The following is a 17085-nucleotide window of genomic DNA, read 5'->3' as shown; positions in this document are numbered from 1 at the left end:
TATTTGTTATGGAAACAGTCACTTATTAATAAAAAATGACTGGATATATCAATATATCAAATTTTATATGGAAAATAACAAATTAAATCACTTTCAACGAAGCTAGCCATTACAAAAACACCTCTCAAGGAAATGTGTTTGTTTCCAGATCACATGACCTGCTCCACATGATGTCACTTCCTCCTGAAGGAAAGACTGGCCAGACACCAAGGCTTTCTGACTTATTTAATATAAAGTAGTGTGGATTCATGGCATGTCATTAGGTTAACTACAATATCTTTAGAAATAACATTCAATTTTAATTTTACTCAATTATATATATACTATTTAGAAGAATCTTTCTGTGAAAATACCATGTGGTGTTTGGTTACAGGCGGCCATGTTGATTTTAGGCCTGAAAGCAGCAAAAATGTCAACTATGATACAAAAAGTCCCGCAATTATATATTGACCGCCAAAATGCCGGAGGTGTATCGACAGAGTTTTGTTCCCTACAGATTTTTGCAGTTTTGACTTGGACTGGTTTTTTGTCCTGCAAACTTATTCTAACTTGTGTCAATCATCATGTGTTTCTTTGGGTGTTTTTGAGGCTTCGACTTGACACTCGTCTGCTAATTTCAAGAACGTGGGGTTTTGTTGCTAAGGAAACTGTTAAAGTAGGTGTACTGCAATTTTAAAAGATACTGACAACTATATTTTCAGATGTTTGAAATTAGATGCGTACAATAAAGTGTATTTAATCCAAGCATTCAAGTAACTAAAGGTTCAAATAAACTGTTGGTAAAGGTTGATGTTTGTCCTGAGGTCTGCCACCTTTCTTTCCAGTTCCAGTAAATGATTTTGTCACTGCCACAGATCAGTTTATGTGCTTAGTTTCTTTCTGCTACGTCTCTGTATGTTTCTCACTTTATATATGTGCCATCGCTCCATCTTTCTCCAAGGTCCCAGAAGAAAAGGGTCCTAAAATGCCTAATTTTCACACTACATGTACTGAATTACAATGTTCTACCAGCAGAGGCAGAGCTGTTCACACTAGTCCAAAAGCTTTTACCTGCTTTGTACATGACATGGATCCAGGCTGAAATGTAGGATAACTGTCAGGCAACACCGTAGCGCTTTTCTTTTTACTCAATGTCAAGCGTTTTTCGAGACCGTCGAAGAGACTGACTAAAAGGAACTGCTTCACGTCTCAGACAATAAACAGGAAAAGGGTGAATTCTACTATTTGGTAGTTCAGTAATGTTGCTTTAACTGCCAAATGCTCAAATCAGTCTCCAAAGCCAAGGTATTTTTAACATAGAATAATATGGCTGCAAAGTAAAGAGTCCTGCATTTAAATCATCTTTCAATTAACATTTAGTCATGATTACAAATCAGTAGTTAGTTGCAGCATTGTTGGCCTGAAAATGTTTAGAGAGACAGATTATTTTTCATACAGAAACCATAATTACTATTCCTCAAAGTCAGGTTGCTTACTTCAAGGAATGGTTCATAAATTAGATAAACAGGTGGGTCTACTAGGGTCTACTGAAACCCATGGGTTTATTTTTCTTCGTCTATCTTTGACTGACTTTTCATTTGGACTTTTGAAGGCCTAAAAATATTTGAAATGCTCCACAGCACCACCTGGAAAATTTCAAACCTTGACTGCAGCCATTCTGTGTCACCTAGAGCTATGAAATTTGGTACACATATGTAACTTTTCAAGACACACAGAAATGTAACTGACAGTTATACCCAAAACCTAACAGGAAGTCAGAACTTTTGAATTATGTGTCATATTTTGGACCAATTTTACACATTGTCAAAAGCTATAAACTCAAACAGGGTAACCTTAACAGACCTCAAATTTGGCCAGGATGTACACCAGGCATGGGTGATCAAAAGGTATAAAAACACTCCACAAAAGTCTGAAGGCGTGGAAATTGTGGCTGTCGGAATGTCAATATTTCGCCATGAAACAGGGAGTGCTGCATAACTCCACTGTACATGCTCCAATCTGCCTGAAAGATTACAAGTGTGATCAGAGTCCAGTCCTCATCACATCCATAGGCCGAAATACAGTCTCGATCACAGCGCCACCTGGTGGGCACAATTGGATTCGCTAACCAGCACAGATACAAGGACTTAATCAGTGCTACTTGCAGCTTTAATTATTGTTCTGGTTTGAAAGACACTCAAGCCCAAGCTGCTCCCAGTTTGTGTTTCTTGATTTTCAGTTTGGACAAAAACTGTTGCCAGATTTTTGGTGCCTCAGTGCACATCAGCAAACTTATCTGGAGCATCTCTGAAAACAAAGACAGTCAGCAAAGACTTTATTTGCACATTAAAGTCCACCGTGGGTGTTTTCGCTGTGTCAGGCTTTCTGCAGACACAGCCAATGAACGGAGAGAACGTTGCTTTTGATCTGGTCAGAACGTGAACTCCACCTCCTCCTGTTTCTGGAAAAGACCCTCCGCTCAAGCAGGAGCTGCTAGTTTTGGTCTCAAACAGAATGATGGAGAGATCAATCAGAAGTATGTTTTATCTGACAGCAGTTAGCTTTATGGTTTTGGTGTCACTTGAGGGACTCGCTGCTCAAAAACAGACAGTAAGCATTCAGATAGCTGGGAACAGCAGTGGACTTGAAGGTAAACATGGTTTTATAGTATTGCTGTGTGTGAATAAATGTTCTTTACTGTGACTTCATGTCGTCTTCATACTATAAATGTCTGTAAGTAGTGGGTGGACCTCAGTCTACAACAACAGCACTTATTCTTTCCATTCACTGTTTCCTAGCTTACCTACTTAGCATGAAAGGTAATTTCAGTGTTGTCATATGTTGAACCATGCAGACAAACTTCTTACTAGTCTTCCCTCCATCCATCTCATGTGACATTGTATTATCTGTGGTTTTGAAAATGATGTGAATCTCAGTCCGTGGACATTCTCATGTTGTGACGTTGGATCAATGTTGTCCTCATGTTCTATGTTGGTCCATTTCTAATCTTCAATCTGTGTTTCTCTTTATTGAATTAAGGCGTATGTATGCAAATTTAAAGTAACGTTCCCATGTTTCTGTTTGTCTCTGTCTCTCAGCTCGTAAGCAGGAGATCATTAAAGTCACTGAGCAGCTGATTGAAGCCATCAACAATGGAGACTTTGAGGCCTACACGTTAGTTTACTTTACTGATCATTCACATACCTGAGAGACTTGTAATCCCACATGCTTGCATCTTTTTGGGACTCTAGTATGGCTTTTTGTTGCACTGTTTCAGGAAGATATGCGATCCTGGTCTGACGTCCTTCGAGCCTGAAGCCTTGGGCAACTTGGTGGAGGGCACCGACTTTCACCGCTTCTACTTTGAGAACGGTAAAGACACAAAATGCAATGAAGACAAAAGAACTGTTAGCATAAAAAGATCATTAAACCCAAGAAGTGTTATCTCTAGAAGTGAAACTAACCATTTTCATAGTCGAGTGTTCACTTATGCCTTGATCTTGTCATCTTCCAGCTCTGGCTAAGGGGAAGCAGCCCATCCACACCATCCTGCTCAACCCCCACGTCCACCTGATCGGAGACGAGGCGGCCTGCATCGCCTACATCCGCCTCACCCAGTACATCGACAGCAGCGGCATGCCTCGCACCATGCAGTCGGAGGAGACGCGCATCTGGCATCGCCGCGACAGCAAGTGGCAGAACATCCACTTCCACCGCTCCGGCTCGCCCACCGTGCCCACCAAGTGAGCCCAACCCTGCTTAAATACTGAATAAAACAGCAACATTAGGTCATTTTTCAGACACCAACCATCATTATCTGGATACATGACGCAAACAAGATGACATACTGTTGGCAAAGACACAAAACAAGCACCAATGGTTCCTTGACCAGTTGGTCAAGGAACCATTGGTGCTCATAGAATAGATGATGCCAGTGGCTCTTGATCAGATCTGTGAAGCATTCCTTAGACCATTTCTATCCTTAACATAAGACTCCAGGACACAGTCTTGTATGTATGAGAGTATAGTATGTAATCCAGAAAGACATAGTAGTATAGTATATCATCCAAAAAAGTGATAACAAAAAACCATCATAGCAGCCATGCCATATAGTATGTTGTCCATAAAACGTCATAGTGTAGTGTGTCTTCGAAAGACGTAGTAGTATACACTCTGACACAATGATAAGATGAACAAATAAAACTTTATGTATACCAAACGGAAATGTCTTACCAGATAGTCCTCGGATGAAACAGAAAGACTTACCATGAATAGAAGAGTGATGGATCTACCCCACTGGCTGGTTGTTGTTGAACATGTTGGTGTCAAGTCTGAATTAGCTCCCTGCTCACCTTTACATCAAATTAATAAAGCCAAATGCCCAATTAGCTGTCTGAAAAAGCGTCAAAAGCTAAAACCATATTGATAAAATAACATGGAATTGCTACTGACTTGACTCTTAATCATCTTGTGATGTTTCTTGCAGTTGAGACGACCACCTTGGACCACCAAAACCCTCAAGCCTACAGCAGTCAGCTGACCAGATCCCGCCTCTCATGCGTCCATCGAACCCCCCCAAGCCAATCCCTGCCCTCATATGCTTAGAGCTCCGCCCTCTCAGTGTGTTGTTTACATATTGTCGCTGCTGGACTGAAGATTATTGTACATGTTGAAAGAAACAAAAAAAATCAGCTAGAGGGAGAAAAGTTCAAGTCTTGACAATATCATTTTTAGTGAGAGTGTGTGGTGTTCACATCAGGATATCTCCATCAGCATGTTTTATTACTCAGTTGTTTTTTTTCTAGAGCAGTATGTTTTAAATAGAAGTGGATTCCACAGGAGCCACTGGATTGGTTTTATTGGGGTAACGTGAGCCTCCCAGTCATCATGTAGTGACTTTTCCATTTGAACATGACACATATTGAGCTATTGTGATGTTTTTAGCCTTTTTTTGGCACGATGACCAATATATGACATATCTGCTTTTTACTCATGTATCTTTTCAGAACTGCCATCTATTGAAGCTCAGACACAAGCTTGCTTTGTTTCGGTGATGTATAGGTTTTTCGGTAATTGATGTAAAATCTCTCGCTCTCTTTGCTTGACCTGTAGCAGCGTCCGTACGAACTGAGTCGACTAGTTTTTCCAGATCTGTTCTCTCTGGGTTTTTTGGCGTTGGAGTTAGCTATGTTTACTAGGAACTTTAACTACATGTTAAAAAGGGAAAATCAAGTGGAACATGTTTTTATTTCATCCGTGTCCATCATCACAGGGCAGCATGTAAGAAGAGCCTCTTATGATAGAATGTAAACTGTAGAGATAGACTTCTATAAAGGCCATTCTGTGACTCTGACCAGTCAAATCATATTTTCGTACAGTAAGGAGCAAATTATGTGAATTTTATCACTTTGTTTTGTTTACGTTTTATATTGTGATATTGATGCTCGTCCCTCCAACTTCTCGCTTTCCTTTGTGTTTTGATTCCCACCTTTTACTGTGTGTTCCACTGGTGTACGCCAACGTTTTACAGCACCATGTTGGACACACTTACAGCTAACTGTTCGGTTTTTCACTGAGGACTGGATTATTTGTGGAATTACTGAGCAGTAAGTCGCCATTTTCATTCCACTGTTGTTTTAGCGTCACTGTCAGGTGAAAGGGGTAGTATGTTAAGACTCGCATTTTAAAACACAGATTAGGTTGTTGTGTAAAAAAAGTGAAGTTGAATTTGTTTAATCACATTATCATCCACTGCATTTTCTTTCTATCTTTCTAATCTGCATTGAACTTCCTGTTGGGACGCTGGTATTTAATGTTACCATGACGGGACAAGCCTGATGTATGTTTAAGAAATCTCTAATAAAATGTGTGATTTATGCCAAATGATCAATTTTGTTGTTTTTTCTCACTGTGACCAGTCACTTAAAGTGTTATGAGGTGTACGGTCCGTGTCGAAGGACCCGTTTGAAACCCGAGGGTTTCTTTTTTCCGAAACATACCCCAAAACACGTCAAACTTTGCATGCACATCAGGATATTTTCAACCCGGTCTCACGGGGATTCGTGAAACTGTCACGTAAGTTTTAGTTTCGGTTTCGTGCGCACCAACACGATTTCGTCATGTTTTTCGTGCCGCTCACCACGAAATGTTTTTCGCTGTGGTAATCACATCTGAAAGTGGTTTATACCGGCGGATTCATGACGATCTAAGCTGTCCATCGGCGTATACTGCTTGTGTGATCGCGTTTGCGGCCGCCGGACATTCTTGAAATTCCTATGCAAATTGGTAAGTGTACCACCGGCTTATGGTTAGGTTATGGTTAGGTTATGGTTAGGGTTATGTTTAGGGACAATGTCATGCAAAATATAGCGTTGGATTCGCCACGGTTTTACATTAAAAATATAATATACACATTCTTTTGAAATACGTTCTGAGTGGCACGAAAAGTCCGCCGTTTAAAATACATTGGTGCGCATTTCGTGGTGAGCGGCACGAAAAACATGACAAAATCGTGTTGGTGCGCACGAAACCGAAACTAAAACTTACGTGACAGTTTCACGAATCCTCGTGAGATCGGGCTGATATTTTATAGGAGTTGCACACGTGTGGCAAAATGGCTCCATAGCGCCCCCTGTATAATTGAAAAAGTGGTCATTAGGCCAACTGCCACGACGTTTCATCTACAGCCACAATATTTGGGGGGCGTATGCAGCACGTCAGGACACACAAAAAAGTCATTGAGCAGTCAAGCCAAGAGCAGGGTCAAATTCTAAATAAGAGGAAGCTGGCACTGGAGACACCCAGGGGAAGCTTCCTCCTCTGCGTCCTCACCCCACCCCACCTTCATGCCAAACCTCCGTGACCTCGGCCAAGATCAATAACGCAGTTTAAAGAAGATGAACTGTAAATAGAGATGATGGATCCTGCCGAGGAAGGGCCACTACCTGTCACCTACAGTTATGAAATTTGGTAGACATATACCTGAGGCCTGAAATAGAAACACAGAAGTATCTGATTAAAGGAACTTCTGCAGAGTCCTGGTTATAGACAAACTTTAACAAAAGCTGCCTGAGAGTTTACAGGTTTTTATGTTAGATTTCCGTACACAGCCGGTCGTTATGTTTTTTGAGTAACACACCATACTATGATGTTTTTACAGTGAAGGTTCTACTGTGGAACCAGTTTGACATGTTCAGGTGTTCTTTGTGTGAAAACTCAGAGATTTCAGGGATCAGGTGGTTTTCTACTTTCTCTGTTAACTTTCTGCTTCAACTTTAAACTAAATGTCCTTCACTAAGCCAGCCCTCTGGACTTCCAGTAAGCTGTGTTCCTATTGGCTGTCCAGGTGGCTGCTTGGTGTTATCAGGAACACCTGAGCAGCTCAGTGTCTTCCTGCTTTATGTCTGCAGTCAAACATTTCCTCTGCTTCTCTTCACTGAATCGGGTTTGGCTCCGTTGCTTTAGTTTGTTCTTTAGGCGTTGGCTTGCAGCTTCCAGCAGTAAAATCCTCTTTAATGTGTTTCTTGGTGTGTTTTAGGGCTTTGTACTGATAGTTGTCTTGGTAAATGTGGTTCTTTAGCCACAGTTAGCACATGGTGCTAATGTGTGCAGTGATTAGTGGATTTGGTGCAGCTGAGTTGTGTCTTTATCTTGGCTGTAGTGAGTCTTTAGAGGTTTTTGGTTGTTTGTGAACCAACGTTGGTTGTCCTGAAGGTAAGAGTTCCTGTCCTGATTCTCTGTTTAAAGAGCTTCTCTGGTAGGCTGCAGGAGACTTTAGCATTTGGGTTGTGCTAGTTTGTTTTTTGTACGGTTTCATTTGGACGACTATCTTGAGGCCCCTCCATGTGGTTTAGTGAGGTTTTCTGGAACAGTTCTACAAAGCAACCTGCAGAAGAAGAGACTTTGAGAGTTTTTAGGAAGTTCTGGAGACCAGACTTTAGAGCAGCACAAACATTTGTCAGCAGTTTGAGCAGGAGAAGGTGAGCTTCAGAGTAGAAATGAGAAGGAAACCTTGTTGACCCGTGAGGTGAGGTCCTGTACCAAGAGTTTGAGCAGGTTGTGAAGAGTCTGTAGTTCTTTGGTCTGAAAGCACCAGAAGAGTCGACTCATTAAAGGAGAAAACAGGAGATATTGTTGGTTCTTCTGTCACTCTGCAGTTTCCTTAGACTCAATATCAAGTTTCTATTTTAAATGATTTACTGTGTGAGCCCAAGAAGACCTCAATAAACTCCCTCCATCCCCTGAACACAACACATTTTATTACCATGATAAATCTTTTTTTTTTCTCTTTGCTTGTGTAGTTTTGTCATCTGTGTGAAAGTTGAATTGATAAACTGAATAACTGACTGACTCATGATTGTGACAACAGAAGTGTTTTTATTGTGATTTAAGGGTTTGTTTTATTTTTAAGGCTGGGGTTAAAATCTTGATAGAAAAAAAAGATTAAAGAAATAAACAATATTAAAAAGCAATTAAATCAAAAGAAAAACATTTAATACAATAAAACTTTTAAAAAGGAAATTAAACATTAAATACAATTAAATTATATTAAACAGACAAAATATTTCATTAGATAATTAAAAGATAAAAACATGTAATGATGAAATTAAACTTTTTAGACAAAAATATTAAACATTAAAGATGAAATATTTTAGATAAACACAAATAAAAAAGAATATTAAACATTTTAAAAAACATTTAATTAGATTATTAAACCTTTAATAAGACAAAACATTTAATTAAAAAATGAAATGTTTAATTAGAAAATTAAATCTTAAAGATAAAACTTTAAATAGGAACTAAACAGAAAATACAATGAAGCATTTAAAAAGAAAATTAACCATTAAAGGTGGTAAAATATTTTAAAAGAAAAACCTTAAAGATTTAATCTAAAAATTAAACATTAGGAAAGAAAATGAAATTTTTCAAACAAGCCGATAAAACATTTGAAAAAACAATTAAACATTAAAAAGACAAAACATTTCAAAGTCAAATCAGACATTAGAAAATAATAAAAGGTGAGAAAAGAGCAAAACTAAACATTTAAGAAGAATCAAACTAAAGACAAAACATTTGAAAAGACACCAGTTAGACTTTAGAAGATCAAATTAAACAGAAGAGACGATAAAATGATGAAAAAGAGCAAAAACAGATAAAGGTCTTAAAGCGTTTTCTAGTCTGAAATGAAAACATCAAGTTGTTTCTTCAAACATTTCCTCTTTCTGTGTTCTTGGTTTGACTGTGGACAGATTTACTAAGAGCTCATTTCAGAAAACTGCTTTCCAGATAAAGTCTACTAGTAGTTGAAGGCATCGATCAAACTAATGTTACCTTCTGATCTCCACAAACTTTACTGTTCAGTGAAGAGAATCAAAGTTTGTTCAGGATTTCTGAAGAACCCACAGGTGAAGGTCTGAGAAGAACTCAGATGGATGGTCTAAATGTGAAATCAAGACTCATAGTCACAAGTTTTAAGGCTTCTGTTCACCACAAAGTTCAAACTAACACAGAAGTACTGAGGAACTTTTAGAACTTCAGTCCTCAGACTGTCTGAAGGTTCAAACTAACAGAGAACTACTCAGGAACTTAGAAGATATCAGTCCTTGGACTGTCTGAAAGTTAAATCTAGCAGAGATCTACTGTGGGACTTAGAAAATTTCATCCCTCAGACTGAAAGCTCAGGTTCTGAGGACTCGGGAGGTGTGGAGGCTTTGGAAAGTCTTGGAACTGAGGGTTCAACCCTCCAGCACAAAGGCTGAAGTTCAACCTCCTGAGAAAAACGGTCGAGACAAGACTCGAGTTAAAAAAAAACAACTCGAAAATGACAAAAAATCGATAATAAATGCGCAAAAAAAGAACAATTAGTATCTGAGTGAGTAGCTCAGGGGGATAAGAAGAGAGATGATTAAGTGGAAGGTAGTAGGATCAAGATCCCCCACTGGCACTTTTCTTTCTTTATTTGTCTAAGTTTTTCAGAAAATTTAAGAAGGGTCTGGTTTTGAACCAGTGACCTGCAGCTCCATAGGCAAACCCTTAAGTCACTGAGCTACAGATCAGATAAAAATAAATAAACTCGTCGTCCCTTTGACATCGTAGTTTCCAAGTGACCACATGGGTGGAGTCAGGGCAGAGAGTGGGAGGGGAGGTGGGTGGCAGCCTCCCCTCTCTACCCCCCCCCCCCCACTGCCCCCCCTCTGCCCCCCTCTACTCCCCCTTGCCCACCACACCTTCCCCCGCCCGATGAGTTTTTTGAAAATCTGAGTCTCGACGAGTTTCTGGAGTTTCCACCAGGTCAGAGGCAGAACAAGTAGTCATGAAGAGATGTTGAAGTCGGCGAGGATGGAGTGACTTTTTACAGCGACTAGAAGGAAGACGACTAGAAGAGCAGGTCTTTAAGCAGCATCCCTAAAATCCATGAAGTCGCTCCAGAGAAATGAAGGGAGGTCAACTTTTATCAGCCTCCATCCAGATGTTCAACTTGATATCTTTACTTTCAGATTTTTATCACCACAAACCTTTAGTATCACACTTTATGATCATTTATTAGGACTTTAATGGAATCCAGCAGCAGATTTAGTTTTTGTTCACAAACTTTATTCTTGCCGTCGTGGGACTGCAGGATTTAAAACTGTTCCTTCTATTTGACCTCATGTTTATTAGTTTTAGTGGAGAAAGTTATTTTAATTGTCCATTAGTCTCTTAAAAAACAAATAATAAATTGGATTAGTCAAGAGGTTTAAATTTCTTACTTTGTCATATTTTAAATATGACAAAAAATATAAAAATATAAAAATAAAGCGTCTTGAGACAGTTTGACCTGTAAATGGCGTTCTATAAATAAAACTGAATTAAATTGTATGTATCTTGTAATGTTGGATGAATTCAGCCAAATATGTTGGAAAACACATTTTCTTTGTCCATTAATCTGTTGATTGTTTTCTCCACTAATTCATTTCTTGTTTTGGTTTATAAAATGTCAAACCCAAATATATTCAGTTTACTGTCATAAAAACCAAAAAGATTTACATTCATGATGCAGGAATCAGACAGTTTTTCACTTTTTATCTCAGTTTAGTCACAAAGATCGTTGATAATGTGTGAATTGTTGCAGCTTGTGAGCCGTAGAAGGTTTTAATGTTTGGGGCCGAGTGTCAGAAAACATTTAGAAACCAACATCAACAAAACACTCAAAGATTTGAAAATCATTAAAGGGAAATCAAACTTTTGCATGACAATGTCTAATTAAAGGACATTTATTTCCAACATAAATGTGTGATATTCATCCTCTGGAGCTTCTCTTCACATCGTCTTCCACCTGGACTGGTTTGGTTGGGAGCATGAGCAACAAACGTGAAAAACTGCACTTTAACATCAATGAATGACACTGAAGTTTAATCTCTACATAAATGAGACTGAGTCTGGATGTGCTGCTCTGTCATTAACTCCTAAGTTTAGGGAAAGTTCAAACTAAAGAGGACAGTTCAGATCAGACTTGAGAATGAGCTGATTCTGAACAAACATCTCAGACTTTCTGAGCTTCAGCACCTCTAGCAAGATATTTGAACAACAAGCAACTCCAGAGATCCAGAAGTTGGAGAGAGTTAGCTTTAGCTGAGCCACAGAACATGTGGGACGCTAACCTAGCAAACATTTCAGACTTTTCTCTGTGAATTCTGACAAATAATTTCCTATTTAATGACAGAGCTACACATCTGAACTCAGTCTCATTAAAACAGACTCTAATTCAGTGTCATCCATCCAGATCAAAGTGCAGTTACCCAAAATGTTTGTTGATGAGCTCCAACTAAACCTGTCCAGGTAGAAGGCCACTTTGACAAACAGGAAGTGGAAGATTCCAAGCAGATTTATAGAAGGGGGAACCGGACTGTACTACGTGTGGTCCAGTATAGAGGGGGGGTGTTTGTGGGTTTTTAAGGCTGATAATGATTATTAGTGAGACATTTGGAGCAGATATTCATCTGCAGTAAATGAAAGTACTTAAAATCTTGGAGTTAAACTTAGCAGAACACAAACTCTAACAGAAAACTTTGTTGATACGTTTTTGTTTTGTTTCCAGATGTTAAATAGTTTTATTGGTGACGTATAACCAATCAGACCACTCCAGAAGACAGAGCGACCACAGCTAGATAAAGGTTCAGAGCCAAAGTAGCGCCATTTTTAAATGGATTTATTACCGTAAATCAGTAAAAAATTAAATACTGATAATCAGTAAATCAATCAGCCCACAATTACTACAATTCTACAATGTATGTCTCTTTCCTTTGACTTGTTATTTGTACAATATACGATGTATATGATGGTGTTTTTCATACCAAAGGCTAACTATGATGTTTTCTCAGAGACACACCATGCTACCTGTTTGATATTCTGGATACCCTGGACCGCTGCTCTCCTCCTCTGGTGTTCTATTGTAAGTAGTTGGACATAAAATATGATCTGAGTGGAATAAATATGTTTTTTTTTTAAATACAGAAAGCACTTTTGGTCAGAATAAATGAGTAAAACTGTGTGTACATGGGCAACGTGATTCTAATTTTAAAGGTCTATTCCACCCAAAATACTACTTTCTTGCAAGTACTTGGACAGAAAGTAGTATTTTTGGTGATCCTATTAGTGTGGTCCTGACTGCTACAGAAGCACGTCGTCGGCTCATTAGAGCTGCTGATAGAAAGAATGACATCAGCTCCCGTTTGACACATGAACAGTTTTATTGTTCTGCCATGTATACACTGCAGCTGCTATGCCTTGTTAGCGTTTCAGGTTTATTTTTTTAGTAATAATTTGATAAAGTCATACATGCCCGCATAGATATTTGCACTGTTAATATGTAGAATATTGTTATCACCATGGAAACAAGATGCTCATTTATCAAATCGATGGTTCTCTTTTTGACATTTCTTTTATTCTTCCATTGGATCAAAGTAAATGGCAACGTGAGGATCGCATTGTTACACAGATAAAAGTTCGAAATGAACACACACTTCAGCCGGCGTTCAAACCAACAAAACTGTTCGTCTACGATGGCAGAAAAAAAGAAATTTCACTTCATTTGTATTTACTTTTAGCTTCAGAACACACTCGAACGCACACTCAAACACACCAACAGACAGCAATAAATAAATAAGGAAACACAGATGTGACAACTGAAGTCAGTGGAAGTTGGCGTCTGCTCGGGTTTACGGTAGACTGTTTATGTCGATTCTTTGATAAGAGCAAAGTAAAAATGAACGACGGCGGCAAAAGCAAAAGCACCTCAACAGGAAGCATGGTGTCTGAAAACCTAGAGGACAAATCTGGTGTCCGTTTAGATTTCTCTACATGTCAACACTTTCCATGAAAACACCCAAACCAATGAAATGTTAGCTCAGCTGTTTGCTCAGAGCCTACCGCCTCCTGCTGAAAATGGTCACAAATGCATAGTTAAATTTGAATGAAACATTTATGAAAATTGGTCAAATTAGATACTATTTGGCTCCTGTTGTAAAGGGCTTCACTGCACTTAGTTTTTCTGGATGACAGTTTGTTTGTGGTACTCTGATTAAACACAGTTTTCTCAACTAGAACACAACTCATCAGCACGGAAATGCTGAATTAGTTTAAGGGTCATAAGATACGAAATCCATTTTTTGAACATGATTATGTCTAAAAACTCATAAAATCTATTTTAAAATGACCCATTCAGGTTTGTGGCTCCTTGTGATGTCACAATGTAAGCACCGCCCACACTACCCCTTTAGGGTATTAAAGATGTCATAAAATGAAAGATCTGAGAGGTTATTTGAGCTGAAATTGGCTTTAGATATTTTAGGGTTAAAGTGAGACTTAAATTAACTTGTTAAAAAATAAGTATATTGTGGGACTTTAAAAGAATTACTCGTATTACAACTTACCATTGTGTAGCGTAGAATAGTTTTAGCAGAATTGCAGGTGAGCTGGTGTGCTTGAGACAAAGAGAGAACTACAGTCTGAAAGAAGCAACAGTGTAGAGATACAGCCAAGACAATTTACGGATTATTTTCATGGACAAAACAGCTAAATATCTAAGTTTGGTTACTAGGTGTTGAATCAAAAGCTGGAGATGAACTTTAAGCCAATAATGTTGTTTTCACCTAATAATTTATCTGCATATTATTTAAATTATGTCAGAACCTCTCACTGTTTAAGGCCGAGATTTAATTATAATGTGAAGTTGAGTTATTTATACACTTTAGTGGTGAAAAATTGCAAGTAATCAAAGTAAACCACAAAGCTACAGCTTGTGCTTTTGGGTACGTCATTCAGTTCCCTGGTGAGTCGTCCAACTTTACAAACAGGAGGAAATAGTGCCACATTTACTAGCATGAGCAGAGGAGTGAGAGTTCAGGTACATGTCCGCTCGGTGCATTCTTCTTGCATGTAAATGCGCTGCTTCTGAAAATCATCCGCATGGTGGGCGGTCACTAGCGGACCACAACATTGTCACATGACCAAGCTTTCAGCTTGGTGGTCTGGTAGAAGCGTTGGACCAACATGGCATCTCGGCCACAAACTTTCTCTTTTATTTCAACAACAGTTCAGTAAAAAGTATTTCTGAAAGCATCTGAGACAAGAAATATGCTGTGCAGCAGCTGGATCTGTCCTCGTTTTAGTTCAATGGCTAGTTTAGATGTTTGACGAAAGTTTCGCGATGCATTGGACCTCCGCACGCACCACAACTGGACCAGAATGCAATCTGCGGTGCATTTCGAGCTGCAATCCAGTTCATTTGCATAAAGTAAATTTAACTTCTACTTTATGCAAATTCAATGCACCGTTGGAGGTCCAATGCATCGCGAAACTTTGGTCAAACATCTGAACTAGAAATCGGTGAACCAAAACCAGGACACATTCAGCTACTGCAGAGGTTGTTTCGTGCCACAAATGCTTTTAGAAATAAATTTTGCTGAACTATTTTCAAAATAAAAGAGAAAGTTTGCAGCAAAGATGCCATGTTGATCCAACGCATCTACCGGACTGTCAAGTGACCATGTAGTGCCCTGCGAGTGACCACCAACCATGTGGGAAAAACACATCTAGTGGACTCGTACCTTTAGGATACACACTTGGTTGGTTTGGGTGTTTTCACAGGACTTGTGGACAGTCACTAATACAGCCAGACTTGTCCTTTAAAAACATTTATGGAGGGGAAATCATCAGCTGCAGTCTGAGGTGAGAACAAGCAGCACATTTATAGTGGGAGGGTGAATCCCAGACATCAGGACAGCAGGGGGTAGGTGCTCAGTCTGCATCAAGACATTCCTCATCACTAGTTTCTTTCTCAATAGACACACTGTATTTACACACACGGAGGTGGCGGATAAACGTGAATGCACGACGACACGCGTAAGGACAACGGACACATAAACGAAAGAAGGGCAGATGCATCATGGGAAGACAAAAGTTGTGATCGCACAGCCTTTGTAAACAGATCAGCAGCTTGATGTTTGGCTGTATAAAGAGTTCATGATGATTCACACATTCACTCCCCCCAGCTTTACTCTCTGTGTAACATTAATCTCATCTGTACGGTGACCATTCTCCAGCTGAATCGGTGCATGTACAGCAGGTTTAGGTGGGCTAATGTATTAAATGCTTTGAATGTTTTTCTCTCCCCCCCCCCAAAGTCCAAGCATGATTTTGTTTTTTCATCTCCTCTATGTACAAATGTTTACAAGAGTTCTTCAAGAAGAGGCCCGTGCGTGAGGCGAAACGTCCGAGATGCCCCCGTTTGACTCTGATCCACCTTTGGTGCGTCGTACTTTAATCACACCACAGCAGCCGAAGAGTTAAAGGGAAAAAAAAGGGTAACACCGACAAAAATCTTCGGAAACAACGAAGGGCGCCATCTTTGGTCACAATCAGAGCAAAGGAAAAGTGTTAAAGCACAAAAATACTGTTCCGTTATTCGACAAACCAAAGAAGAAGAAGAAAGAAAAAGAGTCCAGTGATCGGCGAGGACAGCAAGAAAGGGAACATTTTGATCTGAGGAAGAGTACGTCACCAAAGGCTTCAAGTGGGAGGTGTAGGGAGGGGGTCAGTGGAAGCAGCTGCTCAGTCAAAACTCTCCTCCTCATCCTCCTCTTCTTCATCCTCCTCTTCCTCCTCCTGGTCATCCTCACAGTAGCGTTGGAGCAGTCGGTGCAGGTGCTGCTGCAGGGCGTCGGGCTGCAGGGCGTCCGGGGTGTCGTCCAGACGCTCCAGGTGCACGTGCTTCCCCTGGGCATCCCTCACCACAGTCCTCTTCTGGGTCTGCGACTTACGCATTTGGCTTCTGCGGGAACAAAAAAATGATTCGTACGACATCCAGGATAAAACAGAGTAAGTGTCAACTACTGACCACCGGCTTCACTGGTTACAATCTCATAGATACAAAGTGTTAATGATCATTCAATATTTAGCATTTGCTGCTAATAGGTAATGCACTTTTTATTAGGCATTTTAGCTTAGCTGTAGTACCTGGTTGCCCCACCAGGAGGAGTCTTTTACTCCTTAATACTATAGCAACTAGAAAACATTGTAGGACTTTAGCTAGTAGGGGAGCACCATGACAAAGTCTTCTCTGAGGCCTTATGACCTCCGGCCAGAACAGAAGAGTTCAGTAAAGCTAGGATAAATTATGCCAGCGCTCTTAGAAACAGCAATTTGTGCAGTTTGTTTTATGTGACAACAGAAGTAATGTAATCAAATATTTGGTCGAAGATTTCTGCCAACATTGAGCTAATAAACTGCTGTGACGTGTCCTTATCTTGTATAGCTACAGAAACATGAAGTGTTAAATTATCTTATACTGTAATAAATAAAAACAATGCAAGAAATTGTGAAATGCATTTATCCAAATTTGCATATAAAACTGTACTGTAGCCTTTTTATAAAGTCTGCTGCGATGCAAAGTTTCAATACAACTTTATGTGAATCAAATGAAATTAGAATGAATAAAATAAAACCTGTAAGTAAAAAATGACTAGAATTAACCACAGACAGTATATAAAAGACGAATGTATCCTTTGTGTCTGAAAAGTAAAGCCAACACTGAAGTGAATTAAACCTGCATTCTTCCTCACAGCCAGC

The 17085-nt window shown here is 39.4% G+C and overlaps 2 protein-coding genes across 33 annotated transcripts in view; one reads left to right on the top strand and one right to left on the bottom strand.

The window, feature by feature from the left end:
• camk2d1 (calcium/calmodulin-dependent protein kinase (CaM kinase) II delta 1) overlaps window positions 1-5865 on the top strand; it is a 119048-nt gene extending 113183 nt beyond the window's left edge. For 12 of the 28 annotated variants that reach the window (XM_051943865.1, XM_022203436.2, XM_022203440.2 and 9 more), the window contains 4 exons: window positions 3078-3153; window positions 3257-3351; window positions 3494-3722; window positions 4466-5865. In XM_051943865.1, coding sequence (XP_051799825.1) covers window positions 3078-3153; window positions 3257-3351; window positions 3494-3722; window positions 4466-4469 — 404 coding nt within the window. In that variant the 3' untranslated portion in view covers window positions 4470-5865. Of the gene's footprint in view, window positions 1-2777; window positions 2799-3077; window positions 3154-3256; window positions 3352-3493; window positions 3727-4465 lie in introns of those variants that run through there. The other 16 variants (XM_051943858.1, XM_022203432.2, XM_022203423.2 and 13 more) reach the window with 3 other exon arrangements.
• A 6823-nt stretch (window positions 5866-12688) lies between these two features.
• The window catches only part of ank2b (ankyrin 2b, neuronal), a 112888-nt gene continuing 108491 nt past the window's right edge, over window positions 12689-17085 (bottom strand). For all 5 annotated transcript variants that reach the window (XM_051943850.1, XM_051943852.1, XM_051943853.1 and 2 more), the window contains one exon: window positions 12689-16288. In XM_051943850.1, the coding sequence (XP_051799810.1) occupies window positions 16274-16288 (15 nt within the window). In that variant the 3' untranslated portion in view covers window positions 12689-16273. The remainder of the gene's footprint in view (window positions 16289-17085) is intronic.

The sequence above is a fragment of the Acanthochromis polyacanthus genome, chromosome 23 (assembly GCF_021347895.1).
Source record: "Acanthochromis polyacanthus isolate Apoly-LR-REF ecotype Palm Island chromosome 23, KAUST_Apoly_ChrSc, whole genome shotgun sequence".
Classification (NCBI taxonomy): domain Eukaryota; kingdom Metazoa; phylum Chordata; class Actinopteri; family Pomacentridae; genus Acanthochromis; species Acanthochromis polyacanthus.
The sequence above is the reverse complement of the archived record's forward strand: the minus strand, read 5'-3'. Positions and strand labels throughout refer to the sequence as shown.